This window comes from Eubalaena glacialis, chromosome 5 (assembly GCF_028564815.1).
Source record: "Eubalaena glacialis isolate mEubGla1 chromosome 5, mEubGla1.1.hap2.+ XY, whole genome shotgun sequence".
In the NCBI taxonomy this organism is placed as follows: domain Eukaryota; kingdom Metazoa; phylum Chordata; class Mammalia; order Artiodactyla; family Balaenidae; genus Eubalaena; species Eubalaena glacialis.
The window spans coordinates 28,668,245-28,692,752 of NC_083720.1; the positions used below are offsets into that span (position 1 = coordinate 28,668,245).

At 38.7% G+C, this 24,508-nt stretch overlaps 1 protein-coding gene across 1 annotated transcript; it reads right to left on the bottom strand.

Annotated features, from left to right (window-relative positions):
- Positions 1–22,065: 22,065 nt before the first annotated feature.
- LOC133091760 (protein FAM200B-like) lies at positions 22,066–24,028 on the bottom strand. The gene is given in 3 exon segments (XM_061190994.1): positions 22,066–22,784; positions 22,787–23,537; positions 23,540–24,028. Coding segments are annotated over 3 exon segments (1,959 nt in total).
- Between the last annotated feature and the right edge of the window lie 480 nt (positions 24,029–24,508).

The following is a 24,508-nucleotide window of genomic DNA, read 5'->3' on the forward strand; positions in this document are numbered from 1 at the left end:
ACATAGTAGACACAGTGTATAGGGCCCATGACATGGTTAGGGGCCCACAAAAATATTTTAACTCTGTTTTAAGTTCAGTAAAAAAAAAAAAGAAAACATTTAATGATTAATCTAGCCTGGAGTATATGTGTCTTTATATCAAAGCAATCATAAAATATTTTATAATTTATATGTGTTTTCTGGAGGAAAGAGCCCATGAAGGCAATAGTACCTAAAGCTCACAAAAATCATAATACACACGGAAATTTGCTAGCTGCTTTACTGCAAATAAACGTCTCTTAACTTACAACCATATTTGACATTCTTCAGATTTTTATGTTTGTCGATTTGATGATCTGTTCCATTTCTGGCTAAATTATGCAATTTATTGGTCATAAATTAAAACTAGCGTAGTGTGTAGAATTCTGAGTAAGGACAATACATAAGCCTTCAGATATTGATCTGGTATTTTAATTTGGTCTTAGTCTTTCCTTAACACAAGTTTTTCTTGTTCTTTTTTTTTAAACAGGGTACTAAATTTACTATCATTGGCAATATGCTTTTTTTTAAACCAAAACCACGGTGCCATCTACTGGTAGTTTAAAGAACAGTTCTATATGCATAGATTAAGGGGAACTATGAGTTGAATTCTATGGCCCTGGTAATTGATAAAATGAAGAGAGACAGCTCACACTACCCTTTTCTCCTCTTGATGATTCAGTGTCTCTTCACTCTGTCTCTTAAAAGTCAGGTTTCTACTGAACCATAACCTCTGAACTCCGTAATCTCTAATCTCTGAAAATCTTGATTTTTCCTTAGAGTTGTCTTTTCAGCAGCTAATTGAACTGGATGTCTTTTCAACTCCAGGTGAAAGTGATCAGTTACATTAAGGTTGCTGTTAAGCCATCTCCTTGCACAGTACCTTGTAGAGTTCAGGAAGTCTACCTCTGCCTGATCTCTCATAGGGTGATTTTCGGTCTCACTTTGTCTTTATTTCTAGAAACTGCCTTCTTTGTCTACATCTTCTGTTTTTTGAAATTCAGCTCATTTACCTAACTCCCATCTTTGTAATCTATCCCTTTCTCTGTGGAAAATTTCTGACTGACCTATTACTGGCTTTGGAATTTCTTCTTGGCTATATTTTTATCCCCTGGCTGGATATTTCCTGACATTAACTCTCAGATGCTCTATCCTCTTAAGGACCTAGAGTCTCAGGTTGGACCAGTTCTTGGTCTACCAATAGTTCCCATGCTGTCTGCTTATCGGAATGTCTGGGGGCCTTTGTTACAAGTCCAGATACCCAGGTCTTTGCCTAAGAGATTCGATTGAGTCAGTCTGTTGGAGGCTCTGGGAATCTGCATTTTGATAAATATCTTAGGAGATTTCTGGTGCAGCTGTTGTATTCGGGAACCACAAGCCCACAGGATAGTCTCGTATTTTGCTATATCTACTTGTCATTCTTCTGTATGCACTTTCCTCCCTCCTCATTCTTTCTCTTCTTGCCCCTTCCTAGCTGTAAAATTTCTTCTCATCTTTTAAATACCAGGTCAAATATTTGGGGGTCTCTCTTACCCTCCTCTTGCCTTTCCTTTTCACTGAGCAAAATTAGTCTCTCATCTGTGCCACTATTCCCCAATTAGAGCCCATATCACATTGTCAGATTCACAGCCTGAATCCAGATATTTACAACATAGTAAGATAGCAAGTTATTTTTAAAACAAGGTACATGGAGCTCCTCCTGCCTCAGAATCATCTAGGGTGTGTGATCAATGAAAGATTCCTACCCCAGATTTATTGACTCAGAATCTCTGGGGGGTACAGTCTGCAACCAGTAAAACAAATAGTACAGCTGAGTATCTTCTATCCATTAAAGTTTGAGAACCACTGCTCTATCAGCTGCAGAAACTCAAGACATCAGCTGAAGTGGCAATCCATCCATGAACTGCATTAATCGACAAGACATATGCCAGGAGGTCAGGAGCACTCAGAGCTTTATTGGCAGCAAGGCCAAGGGTTTGGCTTCAGTGATCAGTGTTGCAGTTAATGGTAGTGGTACAGGTGCTTCCCTTTTTTCCCCCCCCATATTGATTTGCTTTTAATCAGGCCTCCTGATAAAAAAAAAAGAAGTGAGGTAAAAGAAGATATGCTTGTGAGCAGCATCTTTTATTTTAAATTAATTAATTTATTTGTTTTTATTTTTGGCTGTGTGGGGTCTTCGTTGCTGTGCACGGGCTTTCTCTAGTTGAGGCAAGCCAAGCGAGGGCTACTCTTCATTGCAGTGCGTGGGCTTCTCGTTGTCGTGGCTTCTCTTGTTGCAGAGCATGGGCTCTAGAGCGCAGGCTCAGCAGCTGCGGCGCACAAGCCCAGCTGCTCCGCAGCATGTAGGATCCTCCCAGGCCAGGGATCGAACCCATGTCCCCTGCATTGGCAGGCGGATTCTTAACCACTGCGCCACCAACGAAGCCCTCAGTACCTTATTGATTTATTAAACTATAGGTCTTCTCCAAAAACCTTAAAATTCCATGGGCTTAGGGTATGTCTGAATACTAAGTTTAAGAAAATGATTTGTATAATAGTTATTCCTGTCTTTATTTCCCTCTTGTGCATTTCTTGACAAGGACTGTGTTTTTTTTTTTTTTTTTTCTTTATTCCTCCTTAGCCTTTTTAACCTAAAGTCTCCAGATGTTTTGTAAAACAACATTCTCATTTTTCACCTTGGGAGACTTTAGCAGGTAAATGGGATTAAATATCTTCGCATGGTTCTTTAGTAAACAATAGAGGAATCACTGTGTATTCTCCCTCCTGGACCAGTGCCCAATTGAACTCATTTTCCAATAACAGTGCAAATAATATAAACTTGTCAATTAAACACAGGCATATATTTGAAGAAGATAAAAAATAATAAAACCAGCAAAACTCAATTTGACAATTCAATTAGTCTATAATATTGATTAAATGCCTACTATGTGTCAACAGAATCACAAAGAACCCTAGTCACTTCCTTTGAGAATCTACAAACTATATAGAGAAAAATATACTCATACATAATCCTCATACAAACAGAGATGAAAAATTTCTTCATAATACTGACTTTTAAGCCAATTTTGTAAGATTGGAGCAAATACTGATAGTTAGCTTCCTTCTTCCACGCACTTCCATTTCATTTCTACCACTACAGTTCAGTTCTTCTCAACGGCACTCATCTCTCAACTGGACAAACATCTTCTAACTGGTATTTCAGCATCCAGTCCATGCTGTAGAATGTTGCCACATTATTTTTCTAAAACATTGCTTTTATCGTGTGATTCCCTGCTAAAAGCCCTACTTCAGTTTTATCGCATCACTTATTATAGTGTCAAGTTCCATTGCCCCTCTTAAAGTCTGTTGACAACCTACCTTTCCAGTGTGTCTCCACTCTTCCCTGTATGAATCATACGCTCCAGATATGTAACCACATGCTTCCCTCTTCCTCTGCATCCTTCAATGTTCAAGAAGCCTAGGTCAGCACGCTTCCCTCCTCTAACATCATATTATTTTATACTTCTCTGTCTAAGCAACTTTATTTCCCTTTGTCTGGAAAGCCCTATCCTGCCATCTTCTCACCAGTAATCCTTATTCACCTTTCAGGAAACAGTTCAGATGTCAGCTTCTGACAAGTCCCCACTCCAGCCCCCTGGAGGATGCTCTCTTTTTATGTCTCATAGCACAGTGTGAGTAGGTCTCTGCTGTCACACCTGCCACCTCACATGGAAATGATCGTTTACATGCACACCTTCCCCCACTAAATAACAGTAAATAACTCGAGGATAGAGACTTTATTCATTTTTATATCTTAACATATGGTAGTGATCAATGATTGTGTCTTTAACTGATCCGAACTAAGAGCTTCTCTAGGAAGTTCATCTCAGCCTGAACTTCCTTCTCCAAACTCCAGTAGCATTTATCTATGCCTTCTTACTTAACATACTTTTGCTAATTCCTGTATATGGACTCTTTCTGTTGGAAGTGACTGAAAATCCAACTCATATCAGCTTAAGCAAAAAAAGGGAATTTATTGGGTCATTAATCTAGAAGTCTAAATTATAGAGTTGTCTTCAGGAATAACTGGTTTCAGGAAGTCACCCGATGTCAGCAGGACCTGGCTTCTACCCTTGACTTAACTCTGCGTTCCTCTGGTAGCCATATAGGCTCACATCCTCCCCCATCCAAGTCCAGGGGAAAAGAGCATGCCTCCCTCCTCTCCTCCCCATCATCCCTAGAAAAGCTTGGGGACTAGCTCTGATTGAACCTGTTTGGTTCAATAAGGCAGAGAAACAAAACACCACCCTTATTGCTGGTGAAAAATCATTTCAGCAATAGAAGTTTATCTTAGTGTGAGAGCAAAATGGGTTTAACAACTGAACCCGAGACTATTGCAGATTAGCCACCAGGCCATGACAATAGTAAATTGGCCCAAGCCTTTCTTGCAGCCTTTTTTCCCCCTGTAAGGGCTCAGCCTGTCCCTTGGGAGGCAAAGCAGGCCCCTTGTTTTCACAGACCTGGCTCTTAAGAGAATACCTGGAGTTGTGGAGATGAACATGTCCAGTGTTCTCTTCCCACCTGTAACAATCAGGTAAGTCTCTTCACCTCTCCTTGGGTGGAGTGAGGAAAGGGGGAAAAGAGGGCTGGTTACAATATTTGAATGTCCTTAAGACACAAGGGAACTATCAAGAGTGAGGAGGAAGTTACTCCTTCCTAATGGTGTCCATCCCTGAACCATTCTCTGCGTCCAGAAGACAGCGGAGTGGCCTGTCTGAGTCACGTGGACACCCCCAAAGGTGATGTGGAGTCTACACCACTTGCATTCCACGGACTGACAAGAACTTGCTGCAAAACAAAATCCAGATGCAAATACCGCAGACGGGGAAACTGAGCCTGAAGGCAGGAACAACAAACTTCCACTACATAATTTATGTTGGTTGTTTTTATAAGGTAAGCACCCTGAGTTTTCTCATTTGTGAAATGGGAAGAATAATAATATCTATTCAAGTGTTATTACGAGGATTTGGTGAGACAGTGTGTGTAAAAGTACTATGGTGGTCCCATGGGGGCTTGGTGGAAGTGAGCCCTTTGACCCTAAGTCGTATAAAATTATGATTTATTGAGAAAAATGCAAAGAACACATGCTCAGAAAAAAAAAACAAACAACAAACCAAAACCAAAACAAAACAAAACAGGAGTTATCAGCTGGGTATGCTTAGTGAGCCTAACTTCCCAGTTCCTTAGGGTCAAATGTGGGGTTATTTGGCCATGCCCTCCAGGAAGAGACCCAGCCAGGTTGGAGGAAATGCCAGAGGCAGTGCCTTATACTCAATAAAATCTCCTAAAATTCCAGCATAATTGCTTTGGATGGTTGTAAACATAGCCTTTAGAAAGCTTAGTCTAGAAATTATGAATAATAAAAATTTATAAGCATATGCCTATATGCCTTTAGAAAGTTATGTGACCTGGATCTAGCATCATATATTCTGGTAAAATTTGTACTAAACTACTAATGCTTAGTCCACAGATTCTATGTAATAATAACTATGCATTCTTTGGTATATGTTTTTTCCAACACCACCAAGTAATTAATTCAACTCTGACACCATCTACCTGGAGATAACATCCAGTCCCACAGGTTAAGGGCTCAGTCTCACAAGACTGCCCACTGCTTCCACTTCAGATGCCAATCACAAGTTCAAGTTTTCACCTGTGCTTCTGATCGACTGGCTATAGATCTGAAGTGCCCATGACACACTCCTTGAGTTCTATTAATAGGCTAGAGTGGCTCACAGAACTCAGAGAAACCTTTTACTACTATATTACCAGTTTATTATAATAGGACATAACTCAGGGATAGCCAGATAGAAGAGATGTATAGGGCAAGGTATGTGGGAAGGGGCGTGGAACTTCCACGCTCTGTGGGTTTGCCATTCTGCCCAAATCTCTACATGCTTACCAACCCAGAATCTCTCTGAACCCAGTCCTATTGTGTTTTTATGGAGTCTTCATTACATAGGCACGATTGATTAAATCATTGGTGTTGGCAGTTGATTCAACCTCCAGCCCTTCTCCCCTTTACGGTCAGGGGGTGGGACTGAAAATTCCAACCCTCTGATCACATGGTTGGTTCTCCTGACAACCGGCCCCCATGCTTAGGTGCTTTCCAAAAGCCACCTCGTTAACATAAATTCAGGTGTGGTTAAAAGGGGTTTGTTGTGAATATCAAAACACTTTTATGACTTTTATCATTTAGGAAATTCCAAGAGTTTTAGGAGTTCTATGCCAGAAACAGAAACAAAGATCAAATACATATTTCTTATTATAAATCACAATATTATACGTCCCATATGCCCAGTTGCGTTTATGCAAGAATGTGAAGGTAGTCCAAAAATGCAAAGTGACAGGAAGAGAACTCTGTGATCCCCATCCAGGAAGTGCCAAACTATTATCTCAGTGTGGCTTTCCCTGAAGTATGACCCTGATGAAAGGGAAAGGTAATGCAAGATTTTGACCTCATCAGAAGTAATGTTGAATAAATGCCAATTTCAATTACAGCTCCTGAGAATGCCTAGGGCTGGCTGCTCTCTCATACTGCTAGTAGAAGCATAACTTGATTTAACCATTCTAAAGGGTGATTTTACAATACATATCAAAAGCTATAAGTGTCATACCTTTCAAACAAAAATTCCACTTCTAAGAATTTATCCTAAGGATGTGTATAGATATCTTTTGTGGTATCTGCCCAGCCCATGCCCTCCTTCTCTGGACACTGGGGGAAGACCCCATGTCATAGTGCTTGAGGAGAGAAAGTCAATATGTACAAGGATGAGAAGAATTAAGCAAAGAGGACTTCCAGGCTAAGAACACATACTCTCTGCTTCAAAGAGCAATGATAGATAATCTTTATAAGGAGATATCTGTGAGGACCTTACCAACTCAAAAACAAGGTAAACACCTCCATGGACCACAAATGGAAAACCATAATAGTGAACAGGGATGAAGTCAAGAGCCTGCCAGACATTAGATGCCAATGTGGACACAAAGACAGCAGAAGCTGACTGAGGTTATGGAGGAGACACAGACCCCTGTCACTGCCCCACCACTCATACTGAAGAAGGCTCCTTTTGCAGAGAGAATGTAGCAGTCATTCCACAGGGACAGAGCCCTCAAGTGAGAGAGACAGATGGGTTGGAAGTATTAAGTAGCCATTTCTGGAGCTGATGAACAATGAATGAATAAGACTTCAGGGTCTCTTGGCCCTGAAGTGAGAAACAGGACTCCCATTGCAAACACATGAAATAAGAATACACATGAGAAAAAGAGACATAAGTATAGGATACAGGACAGGTAAGGAAAGTAGCCTAGTCACATTAGTTATATGACATCTAGAAGTTTCTTAGAAGGAATTGGAGATTGCTATTAGAACCTACTGTGTATCTTTTATACATTATTTAATATGAACATCAATTGTAAATTCTGTCTCTCATACACATGTTTAGAGGCAGAGAAAATGGGTATCCTCTGAAAGAAGCAATGAGATGGCAATTTCTGGTGATTTTACAGCACCTCCTGTACCGGTTCCTCATGAGACTGAATGCATGAGCTTGTGGGTTTTGTGCAGTAATGCTGGATCCTTATATTAAGTTGCACTTCTCTACTTAAGCAGATCTGAGTGACTTTTTGTTCATTACAACAAACAAAACCTTGGCTAAACCAGAAAATCTGGACCCAGATTTTATATATGCGTGTGTTTCGTGAGGAAGTATGTTTAACAGTGGAAAACTGGAAATGATCTAAATGTACCAAATAGGGAAAGGTTAAGTAAGTGATGGTGCGCTCATACACTGGAATGGCAGGCAGCCATTAAAAAGCATATTTTCAGAGACATTAAAGATTGGGCAAAGGTACATGACATGTTATTTGATGAAGCAGTCCCAAGTTTTTTTAACTAATTACTTAATTAATTAATTATTTTTGGCTGCGTTGGGTCTTTGTTGCTGTGCGCAGGCTTTCTCTAGTTGTGGCGAGCTGGGGCTACTCTTCGTTGCGGTGCGTGGGCTTCTCATTGCAGTGGCTTCTCTTGTTGCAGAGCATGGGCTCTAGGCCCGCGGGCTTCAGTAGCTGTGGCACGAGGGCTGAGTAGTTGTGGCTTGCGGGCTGTAGACCCCAGGCTCAGTAGTTGTGGCGCACGAGCTTAGTTGTTCTGCGGCATGTGGGATCTTCCCGGACCAGGGCTCAAACCCGTGTCCCCTGCATTGGCAGGTGGATTCTTAACCACTGCGCCACCAAGGAAGTCCCCAGTGCCAAGTTTTTCCTCGTCATCTCTTTCTCTGACATCCTGCCTCCTCTGAGATTGTAATTTCTATTACGTCTCACTTCTTGCCATTTCCCTTGATTTTCTTTCTTAAAACACAACTCATATAAACATTCATATAGATGAGACTTTATTAAACACTCAGGGGTATAAATGGCAAGGGGTTTGCATCATGGGCCAGCAGGACACACCATGGCAACAATGTTAGGACCAAATAATAGACACTCTTATTCTTTTTTTTTTTTTTTAATTTTTTTTCTTTTAATTAATTAATTATTTATTTATTTTATTTTTGGCTGCATTGGGTCTTCGTTTCTGTGCGAGGGCTTTTTCGACTTGCGGCGTGTGGGGGCCACTCTTCATCGCGGTGCGCGGGCCTCTCAGTGTCGCGGCCTCTCTTTGTTGCGGAGCACAGGCTCCAGACGCGCAGGCTCAGTAATTGTGGCCCACGGGCCTAGTTGCTCCGCGGCACGTGGGCTCCTCCTAGACCAGGGCTCGAACCCGTGTCCCCTGCACTGGCAGGCAGATTCTCAACCACTGCGCCACCAGGGAAGCCCAACAGTCTTATTCTTAAATGTGTTTCGGGAATTCCCAGTGCTGGGAAGTTCTCATTGGTATTGCTCTCCCAGGTCCAGGTCCTAGCCTTCTCCTGTCCTGATGGAACCTTTCTCTTCCTCACCAGCCTCCTGTCCTTTCTCCTCCTCTTGGCTCCTTCACTCTTCTCTTAAGCTCCTGCATGGCCCAGGGAATCTCAAAATCCTTTTACTTATTATGCAAAGCGATCTAATTTAATCATTTTTCTGCTTTCCATACTATGCCCTGGGGCCCATCACTTCACAATAAAAGAATCCATTAAGGAACAAAACGAAAAGTTCTCTTCAAGAAAACCTCTGCTTCCATCTTTTAAATAACATCTCTTTGTTCTCTTTATTGTATCTATACCTCCCACTGCCCCACTCCCCCACTCCCCGAAAGAAGACTGGGAAGATATATAAGAAAAATAAAACAGGGTTTATCTCTGAGTGATGAGAACTATTTTTCTTCTTTATTCTTTTTATATCTTTAAATTTCTACAGTGTACATATAGCTTTTAAAAATGAAAACAAAAAAGGTATGAAAATTACAATTCTGGAAGTGTATTAATCAGGATAGGCAAACTGCTGAAAAAAGCCTCAAAAATTTTAGGCGCTTACACCCATATGAAATTATTTGTTGCTCACATAATAGTTCTACTTGGGTATTCCTGGTCTCCTTCACATGGTGACTTGGGATGCTAGGCTTTCTCTATCGGGTGGCTCTGCCATTTTCTAGGGTCTTAGATCCCTCTATTGGATCTACTGAATCTAGCCAGCAAACAAGAGGCGAAATAGTGGTAGAAGATTGGCAGGAACTTATTTTGAGGGGCCAGGCCCTGAAGGGGCATATGTCACTTCTACTTATATAAGGCTGGGAAATGAAATCTAGCTGTGTGGTCAGAAGGCAGAAGAAATGGGGTTTAGTGAACAGATACACAGATAGCATGCTGGAGAGGAAATACTGGCTTTGGACACACACCTAGATTTAAATCTCAGCTTCTCTGGTAAAGTAATAGACTACTTTTTAGAGTTCAAATAATCAACATTTAACAAAAATTAATTGGGATCTGTTAGTACTTCACACTGTTTTAGGTGCAGATAATACAGAGACAAAAATTAGCCCATATTTCTTCTTTTATGAGTGTAAGAACATTGCAATGTAGTGGAATAACTGGAACAATAGACGTCTGTGTCAGGACACCCCTGTAACACAGGGGTGTGTGTGATCAATCCAATGAGAGATAGGAGTGAGGAGCCCGAAAAGCTTCTCAGAGGAGGTTCCTTACTAACCTGGACTTGAAGGTGCTCACCAGGAGAGTAGTGTTTGAGGAAGGGCATTTCTTCCTAAGGAAATGCATGTACAAGTCATGGGAGGTGAAAAAGGTCATGCTCGGGAACCTTCGCATAAAATAGAAATCAAAGGAAGAGTCATAAAAAATTCTGCTGTATGTGTGAGTCAGCCAAATCCAAAATAATAAACACCCTGGAAAGTTCATCTTTGAGGAGATGAATCATTTCTCCTCTCGGGTCATGGGAATGATAAGCATTCAGGGGAGGAGGAGACATGGTCACAAATGAGGCCAAGGGTCACTGAGAAGAGAACACATTCCCTTCCTGAATCAGTTACTACGCTGTCCTCTCATACCTTAATAATGTTGGGACCTAACCAAGAAGTGTCATCAAGATTTTTTGTTTTGTTTTGTTTTTAAGTAACAAATTACTTAGCCTTTTTCTGGGATGTAAAGTGTGAATGGAAGAATCCACACAGACAAAAATAAGTTGGATCGAGTTTGTGTGATAAATGCAGATATGTGTACTTTAAAGGCCTACCAACTCTTCTTTTTAGCATGTGGTTAATAGACATATACTCTTGATAAACCTCAATTTTGAACAGTGCACATGAAGTGTGTATATGTATATCTGTTTAAAACTCAAGTCAAGTTGAATTTCCAGGGGCCATATTCCAGATCAAGTGGATTCTTTCCCTTATTGCAGTGAGCGCACATGAAGTATTAAGAGCCACAGCACAAGCTCTCAGTGTGTTAACCAATTTTCCTTTCCACATTAAAGATTAACTTTCAGGCTTTCAAGAAACCGTATGACAATGAGTAATCTATATATATGGGAAAAAAAGAGATGAAAACACAAAGCAGTAACAATAATGTTTGACTCAAATTTACATCATTTCCAGTACTTGTATACCTAATAGAAGATCTGCTGTCATCTAAATGGTCCTCTCCACCTCCTTTCTATCTGCCAATTATTAAAGTGCTACAGCCTTGGGCTATTTATATCTATTCAGCAAGGCTTTAAATGTGAAACACGTTGGCTACATGGATAGACTTAATTTGTTTAGGACTCAGCTTTTTCCCAGGTAGGATAAAATAGTTATAAAATAGATATTTTGTTAATGAGTACTAGATAAGAGTCAAGATATATTTTGAGTTTTATGAAGTTGGAGGAGGTTCCTTAACCCCTCTGGAACTCTTTTTTATTTCTTTTTTTCCATATGTAAAAGATGAGTTTTAAGATCCCTTTAAACTTGGTTTTGCTTAAACTGTTCCACTTTTTGTTTTTCCTTGAGGGATGTGAATAGTTGTGTCACATTTAGTGTAATCATTGGTTTTAGGGTTTTTTCCTCCTACAGTAACAGTTAACAGTAATTACATGAGGCTTGTAAAATTATGAGAACTTTTTGCTTATCAGTATTTTCTAAATTTTATATGGCTATTTCTTATATAAGATTAAAACAATGGTAAAATATACATAACAAAATTTACCATTTTAATAGTTTTTAAGTGTACTATTCAGTGACATTCAGTACACTCATATCGTTGGCATCCATCACCACCGTCCGTCTTGAGAACTTTTTCATCTTCCCAAACTGAAACTCTGTATCCATTAAACAACAACTCCCATTCCTTTCTCCCAGTTCCTAGCATCTACCATTCTACTTTCTGTTTCTATGAATTTGCCTGCTCTAGGTACCTCATAAAAATGAAATCATGTAGTATCTGTCCTTTTGTGACTGGCTTCTTATTTCACTTAGCATAATGTCTTTAAGTTTCATCCATGTTGCAGCATGTGTCAGAATTTCCTTCCCCTTTAAGGCTGAATGATATTCCATTGTATGCGTATACCACGTTTTTCTGTTTATCCATTTAATGGACATTTGGGTTCTTTCTACCTTTTGGTTGTTGTGAATTATGCTGCCATGAACTTTGGTGTACAAATATCTGTTTGAGTCCTTGTTTTCAATTCTTTTGGGTATAAACCCAATTGCAGAAGTAGAATTACTGAACCATATGATAATTCTATGTTTAATATTTTGAGGAACCACCATGCTCAATATTAGTTTTGAGCATCAGCTGGACTGGTGAATGCTGCCTAGTTTTAATCTTCAAAAATGACTCTCGTTTGGCACAGACTAAGAGTTTCAAGGCAAATTGAGGTCGATACCTTTGTTAGTAGGTTAGTGGTGTACAGAAGTGTTTGTTCCAGCACGTTGAGCTTATTTTGACATTGGCTTTACCACAGTGTCTTTAAAGACAAATCTATGCATACATGATAATTACAAACCACATGCTTTGGTTTATATGCTGACTATGAAAAACATTAACAGTTCCTGCTTCATTTTCTATTTCTTTAGCTGTGCATCCCTTTGTGTTAATGACCACTTATAAGCTCTTTAATTCCCTAAACGTTTACAACCTAAATATTTTGCTGAGGTATGTCTCTTTTCTTATAGTCAGCATCATTGCTAAATGTCATTTGGAAATCTCAGTAAATATCAGTCCTCTGGATATGAGACTTAACACAGTTACTTATGAGGACTTTAAAAAGGGCTCTGTCTTTTTTGCTTAGTGGCATTACTTTCATAAAGCACAATTGAACTCTTTGTCTAAAGACCAGCTATATATGTTCAGCCAAGTGTTCTCCTTCAGGTTTACATTATTAGGTTAGAACATCTTTCCACATGGTGGTGTCTCTAGAATAGGAGTACCAGATGAAACCTACCTCAGGAATTTAACTTAAATTTATTCTGTGGTAGAACTATTAGAGTACCAGCCAGTGTATTACTTAATATTCACAAAAGAAAAAAATAATGAGAGGGAGAGGGATACAGTTTTCTTTGAAGGGAGTTTCATTTTGGTAAACTCATAATAAAATTTTTTTTAAATGTTAGTTTTTAATTTTTTTTTTTTAATTTTATTTATTATTTATGGCTGTGTTGGGTCCTCGTTTCTGCGCGAGGGCTTTCTCTAGTTGTGGCAAGCGGGGGCCACTCTTCATCGCGGTGCACGGGCCTCTCACTATCATGGCCTCTCTTGTTGCGGAGCACAAGCTCCAGACGTGCAGGCTCAGTAATTGTGGCTCACGGGCCCAGTTGCTCCGCGGCATGTGGGATCTTCCCAGACCAGGGCTCGATCCCATGTCCCCTGCATTAGCAGGCAGATTCTCAACCACTGCGCCACCAGGGAAGCCCTAGTTTTTAATTTTTTATCCTTTATTTTAGACAAATCCAAGGCAGACAGTTTGTTGGAAGATGCATTGTAAGAATATAAAAGTACTGAAAAAGACACACTTTGAAACTTATTTGGGAAAAAAAATGAAACCATATCTTCTAGGAAAAAGAAAAATGGAAAATCCATGGAAAATTAATTATTAATAGATTGTTAAAATTTCCAACTAGAAATGGACACTCTATTATCATATTTTTACACCACATTCATCATCTTTTCATCAGAGAAATTAAATGGTATTGAAGTCCCTAGTTTCAATGTGTAGTTGAAGTTGGGCTGCTAAAGAAAACTTTTTCTGTAGCATATTAAAGTAGTTATATTCAGGAATGAAGGTCACCATGGATGTATAATCTATTACATAGTATCTTATTTTAAAACAAGTCAATAGGTCAAATTAACATTTGTTTCATAGGTGCTCGGTAAGTGAAAGGAACTTCAAAATATGTGTAGATATATAAAACTTTTTTCAAAGTTTCCTTCTAGGAATAGCCCATTAATTGCTTTAGTGGACAATAATTTGAAAATTAGATGATTTCAGAGGAAGAAATAAACTTCAAGAAATGCACATTTATTTCTCACAGTGAATAGGGAGACAGAGGCAGAGAATTAGTTTCCCAATTCCCAAGCCAATCCTTTTTCTCTCTCTACACATGCTTTCTCCCTTTTATTTTTATTTTTTTAGTTTTTTTAATTCTTTTTTACAATTCAGTAGAATTTAGTACATTCACGTGTTGTGCAACTACCACCCGTCTCTAGTTCCAAAACATTTTTCTTATCCCAAAAGGAAACCCTGTACCCATTAAGCAGTCACTCTTTCTTCCCCCTGCTCCCCCTCTGCTCCTGGCAACCACCAATTAGCTTTTTGTCTCTAGGGATTTGCCTATTCTGGATAATTCATATGAGTGGAATCATGTAATACTTGGCCCTTATAGTCTGGCTTCTTTCACTTAGCATAATGTTTTTGAGGTTCATCCATGTTGTAGCATGGATCAGCACTTCATTCCTTTTTATGGCTGAACAATATTCCATTGTATAGATTCATCACATTTTGTTTACCCATTCATCCTTTGATCGGTATTTGGGTTGCCTTTACTTTTTTTTTTTTTTAATTTTTTAATTTAATTTAATTTATTTTTTGATACAGCAGGTTCTTATTAGTCATCAATTTTATACACATCAGTGTATACATGGCAATCCCAATCGCCCAATTCATCACACCACCATCCCCATCCCTCCGCAGCTTCCCCCCTTGGTGTCCATACGTTTGTTCTCTACATCTGTCTCAACATCTGCCCTGAAAACCGGTGCATCTGTACCATTTTTCTAGGTTCCACATACATGTGTTAATATACGATATTCGTTTTTCTCTTTCTGGCTTACTTCACTCTGTATGACAGTCTCTAGATCCATCCACGTCTCAACAAATGGCCCAATTTCGTTCCTTTTTATGGCTGAGTAATATTCCATTGTATGTATGTACCACCACTTCTTTATCCATTCGTCTGTCGATGGGCAATTAGGTTGCTTCCATGACCTGGCTATTGTAAAGAGTGCTGCAACGAACATTGGGGTGCATGTGCCTTTTTGAATTATGGTTTTCTCTGGGTATATGCCCAGTAGTGGGATTGCTGGATCATATGGTAATTCTATTTTTAGTTTTTTAAGGAACCTCCATACTGTTCTCCATAGTGGCTGTATCAATTTACATTCCCACCAACAGTGCAAGAGGGTTCCCTTTCTCCACACCCTCTCCAGCATTTGTTGTTTGTAGATTTTCTGAAGATGCCCATTCTAACTGGTGTGAGGTGATACCTCATTGTAGTTTTGATTTGCATTTCTCTAATAATTAGTGATGTTGAGCAGCTTTTCATGTGCTTCTTGGCCATCTGTATGTCTTCTTTGGAGAAATGTCTATTTAGGTCTTCTGCCCATTTTTTGGATTGGGTTGTTTGTTTCTTTAATATTGAGCTGCATGAGCTGTTTATATATTTTGGAGATTAATCCGTTCTCCGTTGATTTGTTTGCAAATATTTTCTCCCATTCTGAGGGTTGTCTTTTCGTCTTGTTTATGGTTTCCTTTGCTGTGCAAAAGCTTTGAAGTTTCATTAGGTCCCATTTGTTTATTTTTGTTTTTATTTCCATTACTCTAAGAGGTGGATCAAAAAAGATCTTGCTGTGATTTATGTCAAAGAGTGCTCTTCCTATATTTTCCTCTAAGAGTTTTATAGTGTCTGCTCTTACATTTAGGTCTCTAACCCATTTTGAGTTTATTTTTGTGTATGGTGTTAGGGAGTGTTCTAATTTCATTCTTTTAAATGTAGCTGTCCAGTTTTCCCAACACCACTTATTGAAGAGACTGTCTTTTCTCCACTGTATATCCTTGCCTCCTTTGTCATAGATTAGTTGACCATAGGTGCATGGGTTTATCTCTGGGCTTTTTATCTTGTTCCATTGATCTATGTTTCTGTTTTTGTGCCAGTACCGTATTGTCTTGATTACTGTAGCTTTGTAGTATAGTCTGAAGTCAGGGAGTCTAATTCCTCCAGCTCTGTTTTTTTCCCCTCAAGACTGCTTTGGCTATTTGGGGTCTTTTATGTCTCCATACAAATTTAAAACTTTTCTGTTCTAGTTCCGTAAAAAATGCCATTGGTAATTTGATAGGGATTGCACTGAATCTGTAGATTGCTTTCAGTAGTATAGTCATTTTCACAATATTGATTCTTCCAATCCAAGAACCTGGTATATCTCTCCATCTGTTGGTATCATCTTTAATTTCTTTCATCAGTGTCTTATAGTTTTCTGCATACAGGTCTTTTGTCTCCCTAGGTAGGTTTATTCCTAGGTATTTTATTCTTTTTGTTGCAATGGTAAATGGGAGTGTTTCCTTAATTTCTCTTTCAGATTTTTCATCATTAGTGTATAGGAATGCAAGAGATTTCTGTGCATTAATTTGGTATCCTGCAACTTTACGAAATTCATTGATTAGCTCTAGTAGTTTTCTGGTGGCATCTTTAGGATTCTCTATGTATAGTATCATGTCATCTGCAAACAATGACAGTTTTACTTCTTCTTTTCCATTTGTATTCCTTTAATTTCTTTTTCTTCTCTGTTTGCCATGGCTAAGACTTCCAAAACTATGTTGCATAATAGTGGTGAGAGTGGACATCCTTGTCTTGTTCCTGATCTTAGAGGAAATGCTTTCAGTTTTTCACCATTGAGAATGATGTTTGCTGTGGGTTTGTCATATATGGCCTTTCTTACGTTGAGGTAGGTTCCCTCTATGCCCACTTTCTGGAGAGTTTTTATCATAAATGGGTGTTGAATTTTGTCAAAAGCTTTTTCTGCATCTATTGAGATGATCATATGGTTTTTATTCTTCAATTTGTTAATATGGTTTATCACAATGATTGATTTACGTATACTGAAGAATCCTTGCATCCCTGGGATAAGTCCCACTTGATCATGGTGTATGATCCTTTTAATGTGTTGTTGGATTCTGTTTGCTAGTATTTTGTTGAGGATTTTTGCATCTATATTCATCAGTGATATTGGTCTGTCATTTTCTTTTTTTGTAGTATCTTTGTCTGGTTTTGGTATCAGGGTGATGGTGGCCTCATAGAATGAGTTTGGGAGTGTTCCTTCCTCTGCCATTTTTTGGAAGAGTTTGAGAAGGATGGGTGTTAGCTCTTCTCTAAATGTTTGATAGAATTCCCCTGTGAAGCCATCTGGTCCTGGACTTTTGTTTGTTGGAAGATTTTTAATCACAGTTTCAATTTCATTACTTGTGATTGGTCTGTTCATATTTTCTATTTCTTCCTGGTTCAGTCTTGGAAGGTTATACCTTTCTAAGAATTTGTCCGTTTCTTCCAGGTTGTCTATTTTATTGGCATAGAGTTGCTTGTAGTAGTCTCTTAGGATGCTTTGTATTTCTGCGGTGTCTGTTGTAACTTCTCCTTTTTCATTTCTAATTTTATTGATTTGAGTCCTCTCCCTCTTCTTCTTGATGAGTCTGGCTAATGGTTTATCAATTTTGTTTATCTTCTCAAAGAACCAGGTCTTAGTTTTATTGATCTTTGCTATTGTTTTCTTTGTTTCTATTTCATTTATTTCTGCTCTGATCTTTATGATTTCTTTCCTTCTGCTAACTTTGGGTTTTGTTTGTTCTTCTTTCTCTAGTTCCTTTAGGTGTAAGGTTAGATTGTTTATTTGAGATTTTTCTTGTTTCTTGAGGTAGGCTTGTATAGCTATAAACTTCCCTCTTAGAACTGCTTTTGCTGCATCCCATAGGTTTTGGGTTGTCGTGTTTTCATTGTCATTTGTCTCTAGGTATTTTTTGATTTCCTCTTTGATTTCTTCAGTGATCTCCTAGGTATTTAGTAACGTATTGTTTAGCCCCCATGTGTTTGTGTTTTTTACGTTTTTTTCCCTATAATTCATTTCTAGTCTCATAGCGTTGTGGTCAGAAAAGATGCTTGATATGATTTCAATTTTCTTAAATTTACTGAGGCTTGATTTGTAACCCAAGATGTGATCTATCCTGGAGAATGTTCCGTGCGCACTTGAGAAGAAAGTGTAATCTGCTGTTTTTGGCTGGAATGTCCTATAAATATCAACTAAATCTATCTGGTCTATTGTTTCATTTAAAGCTTCTCTTTCCTTATTTATTTTCATTTTAGATGATCCGTCCATTGGTGTAAGTGAGGTGTTAAAGTCCCCCACTATTATTGTGTTACTGTCGATTTCCTCTTTTATAGCTGTTAGCAGTTGCCTTATGTATTGAGTGCTCCTATGTTGGGTGCATATATTTTTATAATTGTTATATCTTCTTCTTGGATTGATCCCTTGATCATTATGTAGTGTCCTTCCTTGTCTCTTGTAACATTCTTTATTTTAAAGTCTATTTTATCTGATATGAGTATTACTACTCCAGCTTTCTTTTGATTTTCATTTGCATGGAATATCCTTTTCCATCCTCTCACTTTCAGTCTTGTATGTGTCCCTAGGTCTGAGGTGGGTCTCTTGTAGACAGCATATAGACTGGTCTTGTTTTTGTATCCATTCAGCAATCCTGTATCTTTTTGTTGCAGCATTTAATCCATTCACGTTTAAGGTAATTATCGATATGTATGTTCCTATGACCATTTTCTTAATTGTTTTGGGTTTGTTTTTGTAGGTCCTTTTCTTCTCTTGTGTTTCCCACTTAGAGAAGTTCCTTTAGCATTTGTGGTGGTGCTGAATTCTCTTAGCTTTTGCTTGTCTGTAAGGCTTTTGATTTCTCCATCGAATCTGAATGAGATCCTTGCTGGGTAGAGTAATCTTGGTTGTAGGTTCTTCCCTTTCATCACTTTAAGTATATCATGCCACTCCCTTCTGGCTTGTAGAGTTTCTGCTGAGAAATCAGCTGTTAACCTTATGGGAGTTCCCTTGTATGTTATTTGTCATTTTTCCCTTGCTGCTTTCAATAATTTTTCTTTGTCTTTAATTTTTCCCAGTTTGATTACTATGTGTCTCGGCGTGTTTCTCCTTGAGTTTATCCTGTATGGGACTCTCTGTGCTTCCTGACTTGGGTGGCTATTTCCTTTCCCATGTTAGGGAAGTTTTCGACTATAATCTCTTCAGATATTTTCTCGGGTCCTTTCTCTCTCTCCTCTCCTTCTGGGACCCCTATAATGCGAATGTTGTTGCGTTTAATGTTGTCCCAGAGGTCTCTTAGGCTGTCTTCATTTCTTTTCATTCTTTTTTTATTCTATTCCACAGCAGTGAATTCCATCATTCTGTCTTCCAGGCCACTTATCCGTTCTTCTGCCTCAGTTATTCTGCTATTGATTCCTTCTAGTGTAGTTTTCATTTCAGTTATTGTATTGTGCATCTCTGTTTGTTTGTTGTTTAATTCTTCTAGATCTTTGTTAAACATTTCTTGCAACTTCTCGATCTTTGCCTCCTTTCTTTTTCCGAGGTCCTGGATCATCTTCACTATCATTATTCTGAATTCTTTTTCTGGAAGGTTGCCTATCTCCACTTCATTTAGTTGTTTTTCTGGGGTTTTTTCTTGTTCCTTCATCTGGTATATAGCCCTCTGCCTTTTCATCTTGTCTGTCTTTCTGTGAATGTGGTTTTTGTTCCACAGGCTGCAGGATTGTAGTTCTTCTTGCTTCTGCTGTCTGCCCTCTGGTGGATGAGGCTATCTAAGAGGCTTGATGGGAGGGACTGGTGGTGGGTAGAGCTGACTGTTGCTCTGGTGGGCAGAGCTCAGTAAAACTTTAATCTGCTTGTCTGCTGATGGGTGGGGCTGGGTTCCCTCCCTGTTGGTTGTTTGGCCTGAGGCGACCCAACACTGGAGCCTACCTGGGCTCTTTGGTGGGGCTAATGGCGGACTCTGGGAGGGCTCACCCCAAGGAGTACTTCCCAGAACTTCTGCTGCCAGTGTCCTTGTCCTCACGGTGAGCCACAGCCACCACCCGCCTCTGCAGGAGGCCCTCCAACACTAGCAGGTAGGTCTGGTTCAGTCTCCCCTGGGGTCACTGCTCCTTCCCCTGGGTCCCGATGTGCACACTACTTTGGGTGTGCCCTCCAAGAGTGGAGTCTCTGTTTCCCTCAGTCCTGTCGAAGTCCTGCAATCAATTCCCACTAGGCTTCAAAGTCTGATTCTCTAGGAATTCCTCCTCCTGTTGCTGGACCGCCAGGTTGGGAACCTGACGTGGGGCTCAGAATTTTCACTCCAGTGGGTAGACTTCTGTGGTATAAGTGTTCTCCAGTCTGTGAGTCACCCACCCAGCAGTTACGGGATTTGATTTTACTGTGATTGCGCCCCTCCTACCGTCTCACTGTGGCTTCTCCTTTGTCTTTGGATGTGGGGTATCTTTTTTGGCGAGTTCCAGTGTCTTCCTGTCGATGATTGTCCAGCAGCTAGTTGTGATTCTGGTGTTCTCACAAGAGGGAGTGAGAGCACGTCCTTCTACTCTGCCATCTTGGTTTATCCCGCTTTCTTTCTTTTAGCATCACTACTATGAAGAAAAAAAATAGGTGTTTTATTTTTCCTAAAAGACTCATATTTGTTTTCTAGATTGAAGAGCTACAATAAACTTTTAAAAGAGGTATCTAGGAGAAATAATCAATGAACCTATTCATTTATTTACAAACATTTATTGAACACCAAATATGTTCTAGGATCTATGTGATACACTGAAGGGACATTGTTGATCAAAGACAAACATGGTGCCTCCTCTCCCAAAGCTTGAAGAGTAGTGGGGAGAAAAATTAATAAATGAATCATGCTAAATTACATATAATTACAAATTGGGATAAATTTCTGAAGGAAGGGAACACAGATTATTGAACGTGTTTGACAAAAGACGTTGATATGTCTTGGGCAGCCAGAATGATTTCCCCAAGGAAATGATACATGTACTGATGCCCAAAAGGTGAGTTGAGTTTAACTGGCTGAAGGGAGATAGGGTGAGGGTAAGGTGGGAAAAATATGATGTGAAATGTAAACTCATATAGTAGGTAGAGACGAGAGTGAGCCACTATGCGATCAGAAGAAGATGTTTTTTTATTGTGCTTTTTAAAAAAAAATGGATGAAAGATGAGCATGCTTATAATCTGAAAGGTAGGATTTAGTAGAGAGAGTGAGGTTGAACCTACAGGAGACATAGAAATAGAGCAAGGTCTCCAAGGTAGTGGAAGATTGGGGAGGCATGAGATGATGAAACGGTAGAGAATTGATTGTGAAGGAATGGAGGCATGTTTCTTTCTCTGAGCATGGACAAAGGGAGGAAAGTTGTTGAGACTTAACAATTTATGCAGTGGTGTGTAAGACAAGACCATCTGCTGAGATTGAGGTTAGGGTCAGATTGGGAACTCGAGGTGAATGTTAAGTGAATAATGAGGGAGAAGACCAACAAAAAATTTAATAAATTGTGTTGAAGTTCCTGTGAAACTGGGCAGAGGTCTAGGGAGGTAAACTTGGAGAGAGATGATACCTCAAGTGGTAAACCACAGTGTCCCAGTTAGACAGGGAAGGACATGAGGCCAGCATGGATCATTGGAGGAGTCAGTGGCATGTAGTCCAAGTCTAAAAGTGGGGTGTAGGAAAGAGAGAGCTGGCATGATAGAAACTTTAGTCAGAGAGAGGTATTTTTAGGTTAAATGTTGGAGTTGAGGACAAGGTTCAAAGTGGGGCTGTGGGAGAGATTTACTCAAGTGTATTGAAGCCATTGGAATTGAGGATGTAAGACAGACTTACTGAAGTACACTGAAGCTCCTAGAATGGAGGACATATTAAAGCTCTTTGAAGCTAGGATTTTAAAAAGAATTTTTACTCCAAAGGTAAAAAAGTAATAAAGAGGCAGAGAATCACATAGTTTTGCACTAATTAGATTATGCATATTGATATGATAATATTCCTTTGAAGTTGTAGATGGCAAATTTTTCCCTTTTACTTTCTTTTTTTAAAAATTACATTATGATTTTATTAGTATTAAAACATAACAAAAATAAAAACAAAGGTATCACATACAGTGCTATATTAACATTTAAATACAACACATAAAAAATCACAAAATAAGAAATGCAAAAACAAAAACCAGGTAAGATTTATTTACACAACATTGTAAAGTAACTATACTCCATTTAAAAAAAAAAGATTTATTTAACGTGGTAGGTGTGCTTGCCTGTTCATAAGTTCATTCCAGTCTGGAACACAGGAGGATAATGCTACTTGCATATCTGCTGCACCATTTAATCCATTCCTTTCCTTTGCTTTTAACTGGGTTAAGACTGAAAACCCTAGTTCACACAAACTAGTTGTTGTGAATGGTAATAATAGCAGGATATTCTTTCGACTTATGAAAGGAAAGTCTTCCTTTATCTTAATCCAAAATGCTGATAAACTTAATGTTTCATAATCATTCTTCAATGTATATGAAGAACTGAGCTGCAGTAATTCATTTTCTTCTTCAGGCACCAAGTTTAACTCAATTATTGATTCTGGGTTTAGAAAAGCAAACGGATCTTTTACCCAACAATTTTGTCTTAATGTTTCAAATTTCTCTTCTGGGAATAAATGGTTAAAGGTTTGACAGAGAGAAGTGAGGTGCAACAGTATCTCTAGTTTTATTTCTTCCCAAATGTTTTCATTGATAACATTCTCTTCAATGTGCTGCAAAAACCTTGGAAACATGTAGTAGCTAGGACGGTTGCTTTTAAGCCTAGCTTGCCACAATAATGTCTTTTGGAATCCTTGGGTACATTCGGCCTGTTGGAATATGTCACTGTTTTTCCCCTGTAGTTTTAAACTTAGTTCATTAAGGATACCAAAAATATCAGTTAAATATGCCAGTTTCATTACCCAAATATCATCCTCAAAACCAAATGAGATTTCTTTTCAATGAGAAAAACTTGGATCTCATTCCTGAGTTCTTAAACCCTGCTTAGTATTTTCCCTTGAGACAACTAACGAACTTTGGTATGATACAGTGAGTGGGTATAATTAGCTCCAATCTCCAAACAAAATGTTTCAAAAAGTCGGCTGTTTAGTGAGCTTCCTTTAATAAAGTTAACAACTTTCACTGCCTTTTTCAGTACTTCCATGAGCTTCTGTGGAATCTCTCTGGATGCTAACGCTTCACGATGTATAAAACAATGATTCCATGCAGCACTAGTAACTTCTAGCAATTTTTAAATTACTCTGCTCTGTTTTCCAGTTATGTTTGCTGTTCCGTCACTTGTAATTCCTTTGCAGTCTTTCCAGTTTAATTTATACTGACCAACAATGCACTTTTCTAATTCTGTGAAAATATCTAATTCACTTAGGTGTGAGGTTAAGTTTAAACAACACAAAAAATCCTCCATAAAATCGGCTTGCCACGCATATCTGACGTAGACCAAAAGTGCTGTGCAGCTTCCAGTATCTGTGCTTTCATCAAGCTGGATTGCAAAATCTGTTCCCGACTGTAACCGAGTAATAAGCATTGCCTGTAAATGTTCGGCAATTGTACAAATTCGAAGAGATATTGTGTTATCACTAGGAATAGTTTTTAATTTATCAGCAGATTTATCATCAAAAATTGTACGCACCATATCCAGACATGCTGGAAGAATAATTTTTTCAGCAGCTGTGTGAGAGCCATTTTCTCTTTTGCCACACGATATACAACTAAATATGATGATAATAAGGTTTTCTCACTAACAGTAGTAGAGCAGCTAAGAAATTGTGTTGATGACTTTACATCTGTTTTCTTTCTTTGAAAATATTCAAGAGGCTTATCAATAAGTTCAGCATGCTGTGTTTCTAAGTGCCTTTTTAATTTTGAAGGTTTTAAGCTTTCATTTGCAAGAATCTTATTACAAATAACACACTGAGGTCTGTCATTTTCAAAGGGTTTTTCACATTTGATAAAACCGTATTTTAAATAATCTTCATTATAACGTATTGCAGTTCCTTTTTTCTTTTTGAAATGTGGCTCAAACGAAGTTGATGTTTGCAGATTAGAGTCAATATTTTTCTCAATATTGTCACTATTCATACTTCCAGATCCAGCAGTAGAACTTGAACATGCTTCTGCATATTTCGCTTCATTATTCCTCTTTCTTTTAAAAAAGAAATGATGCATTTTAAAAGCAATTTTGAATAAAATATAATTGCCACTAATATATATATATATATATATTTTTTTTTTTATAGGCTAGATAACATCTTTCCAAAAAATGCAGTTTGCAACTGAATGTCAGTGGAACATCTCAGACCTTATATCCACTTGCAAGTCATGGTAATATACAACTAGACTGCACATCAACCTTGTTATTATGAAAACCAAATAAGGCGTCAGTGGACATATGATTGAAAAACCATTTCTTAGGCAATCAATGTACATTCTATTCATCATATTGCCTCCATCAAATATCTTTCCACATATTGAAACTGACTTTAGTATTCCTTGCAAGGTATATACTTCTGGCAGAGGATTCATGCAAAGCACTCTGATATTTTATATTTTATTTTGTTTTTAAAAATGTTCGTCGTGGGGCTTCCCTGGTGGCGCAGTGGTTGAGAATCTGCCTGCCAATGCAGGGGACACGGGTTCAAGCCCTGG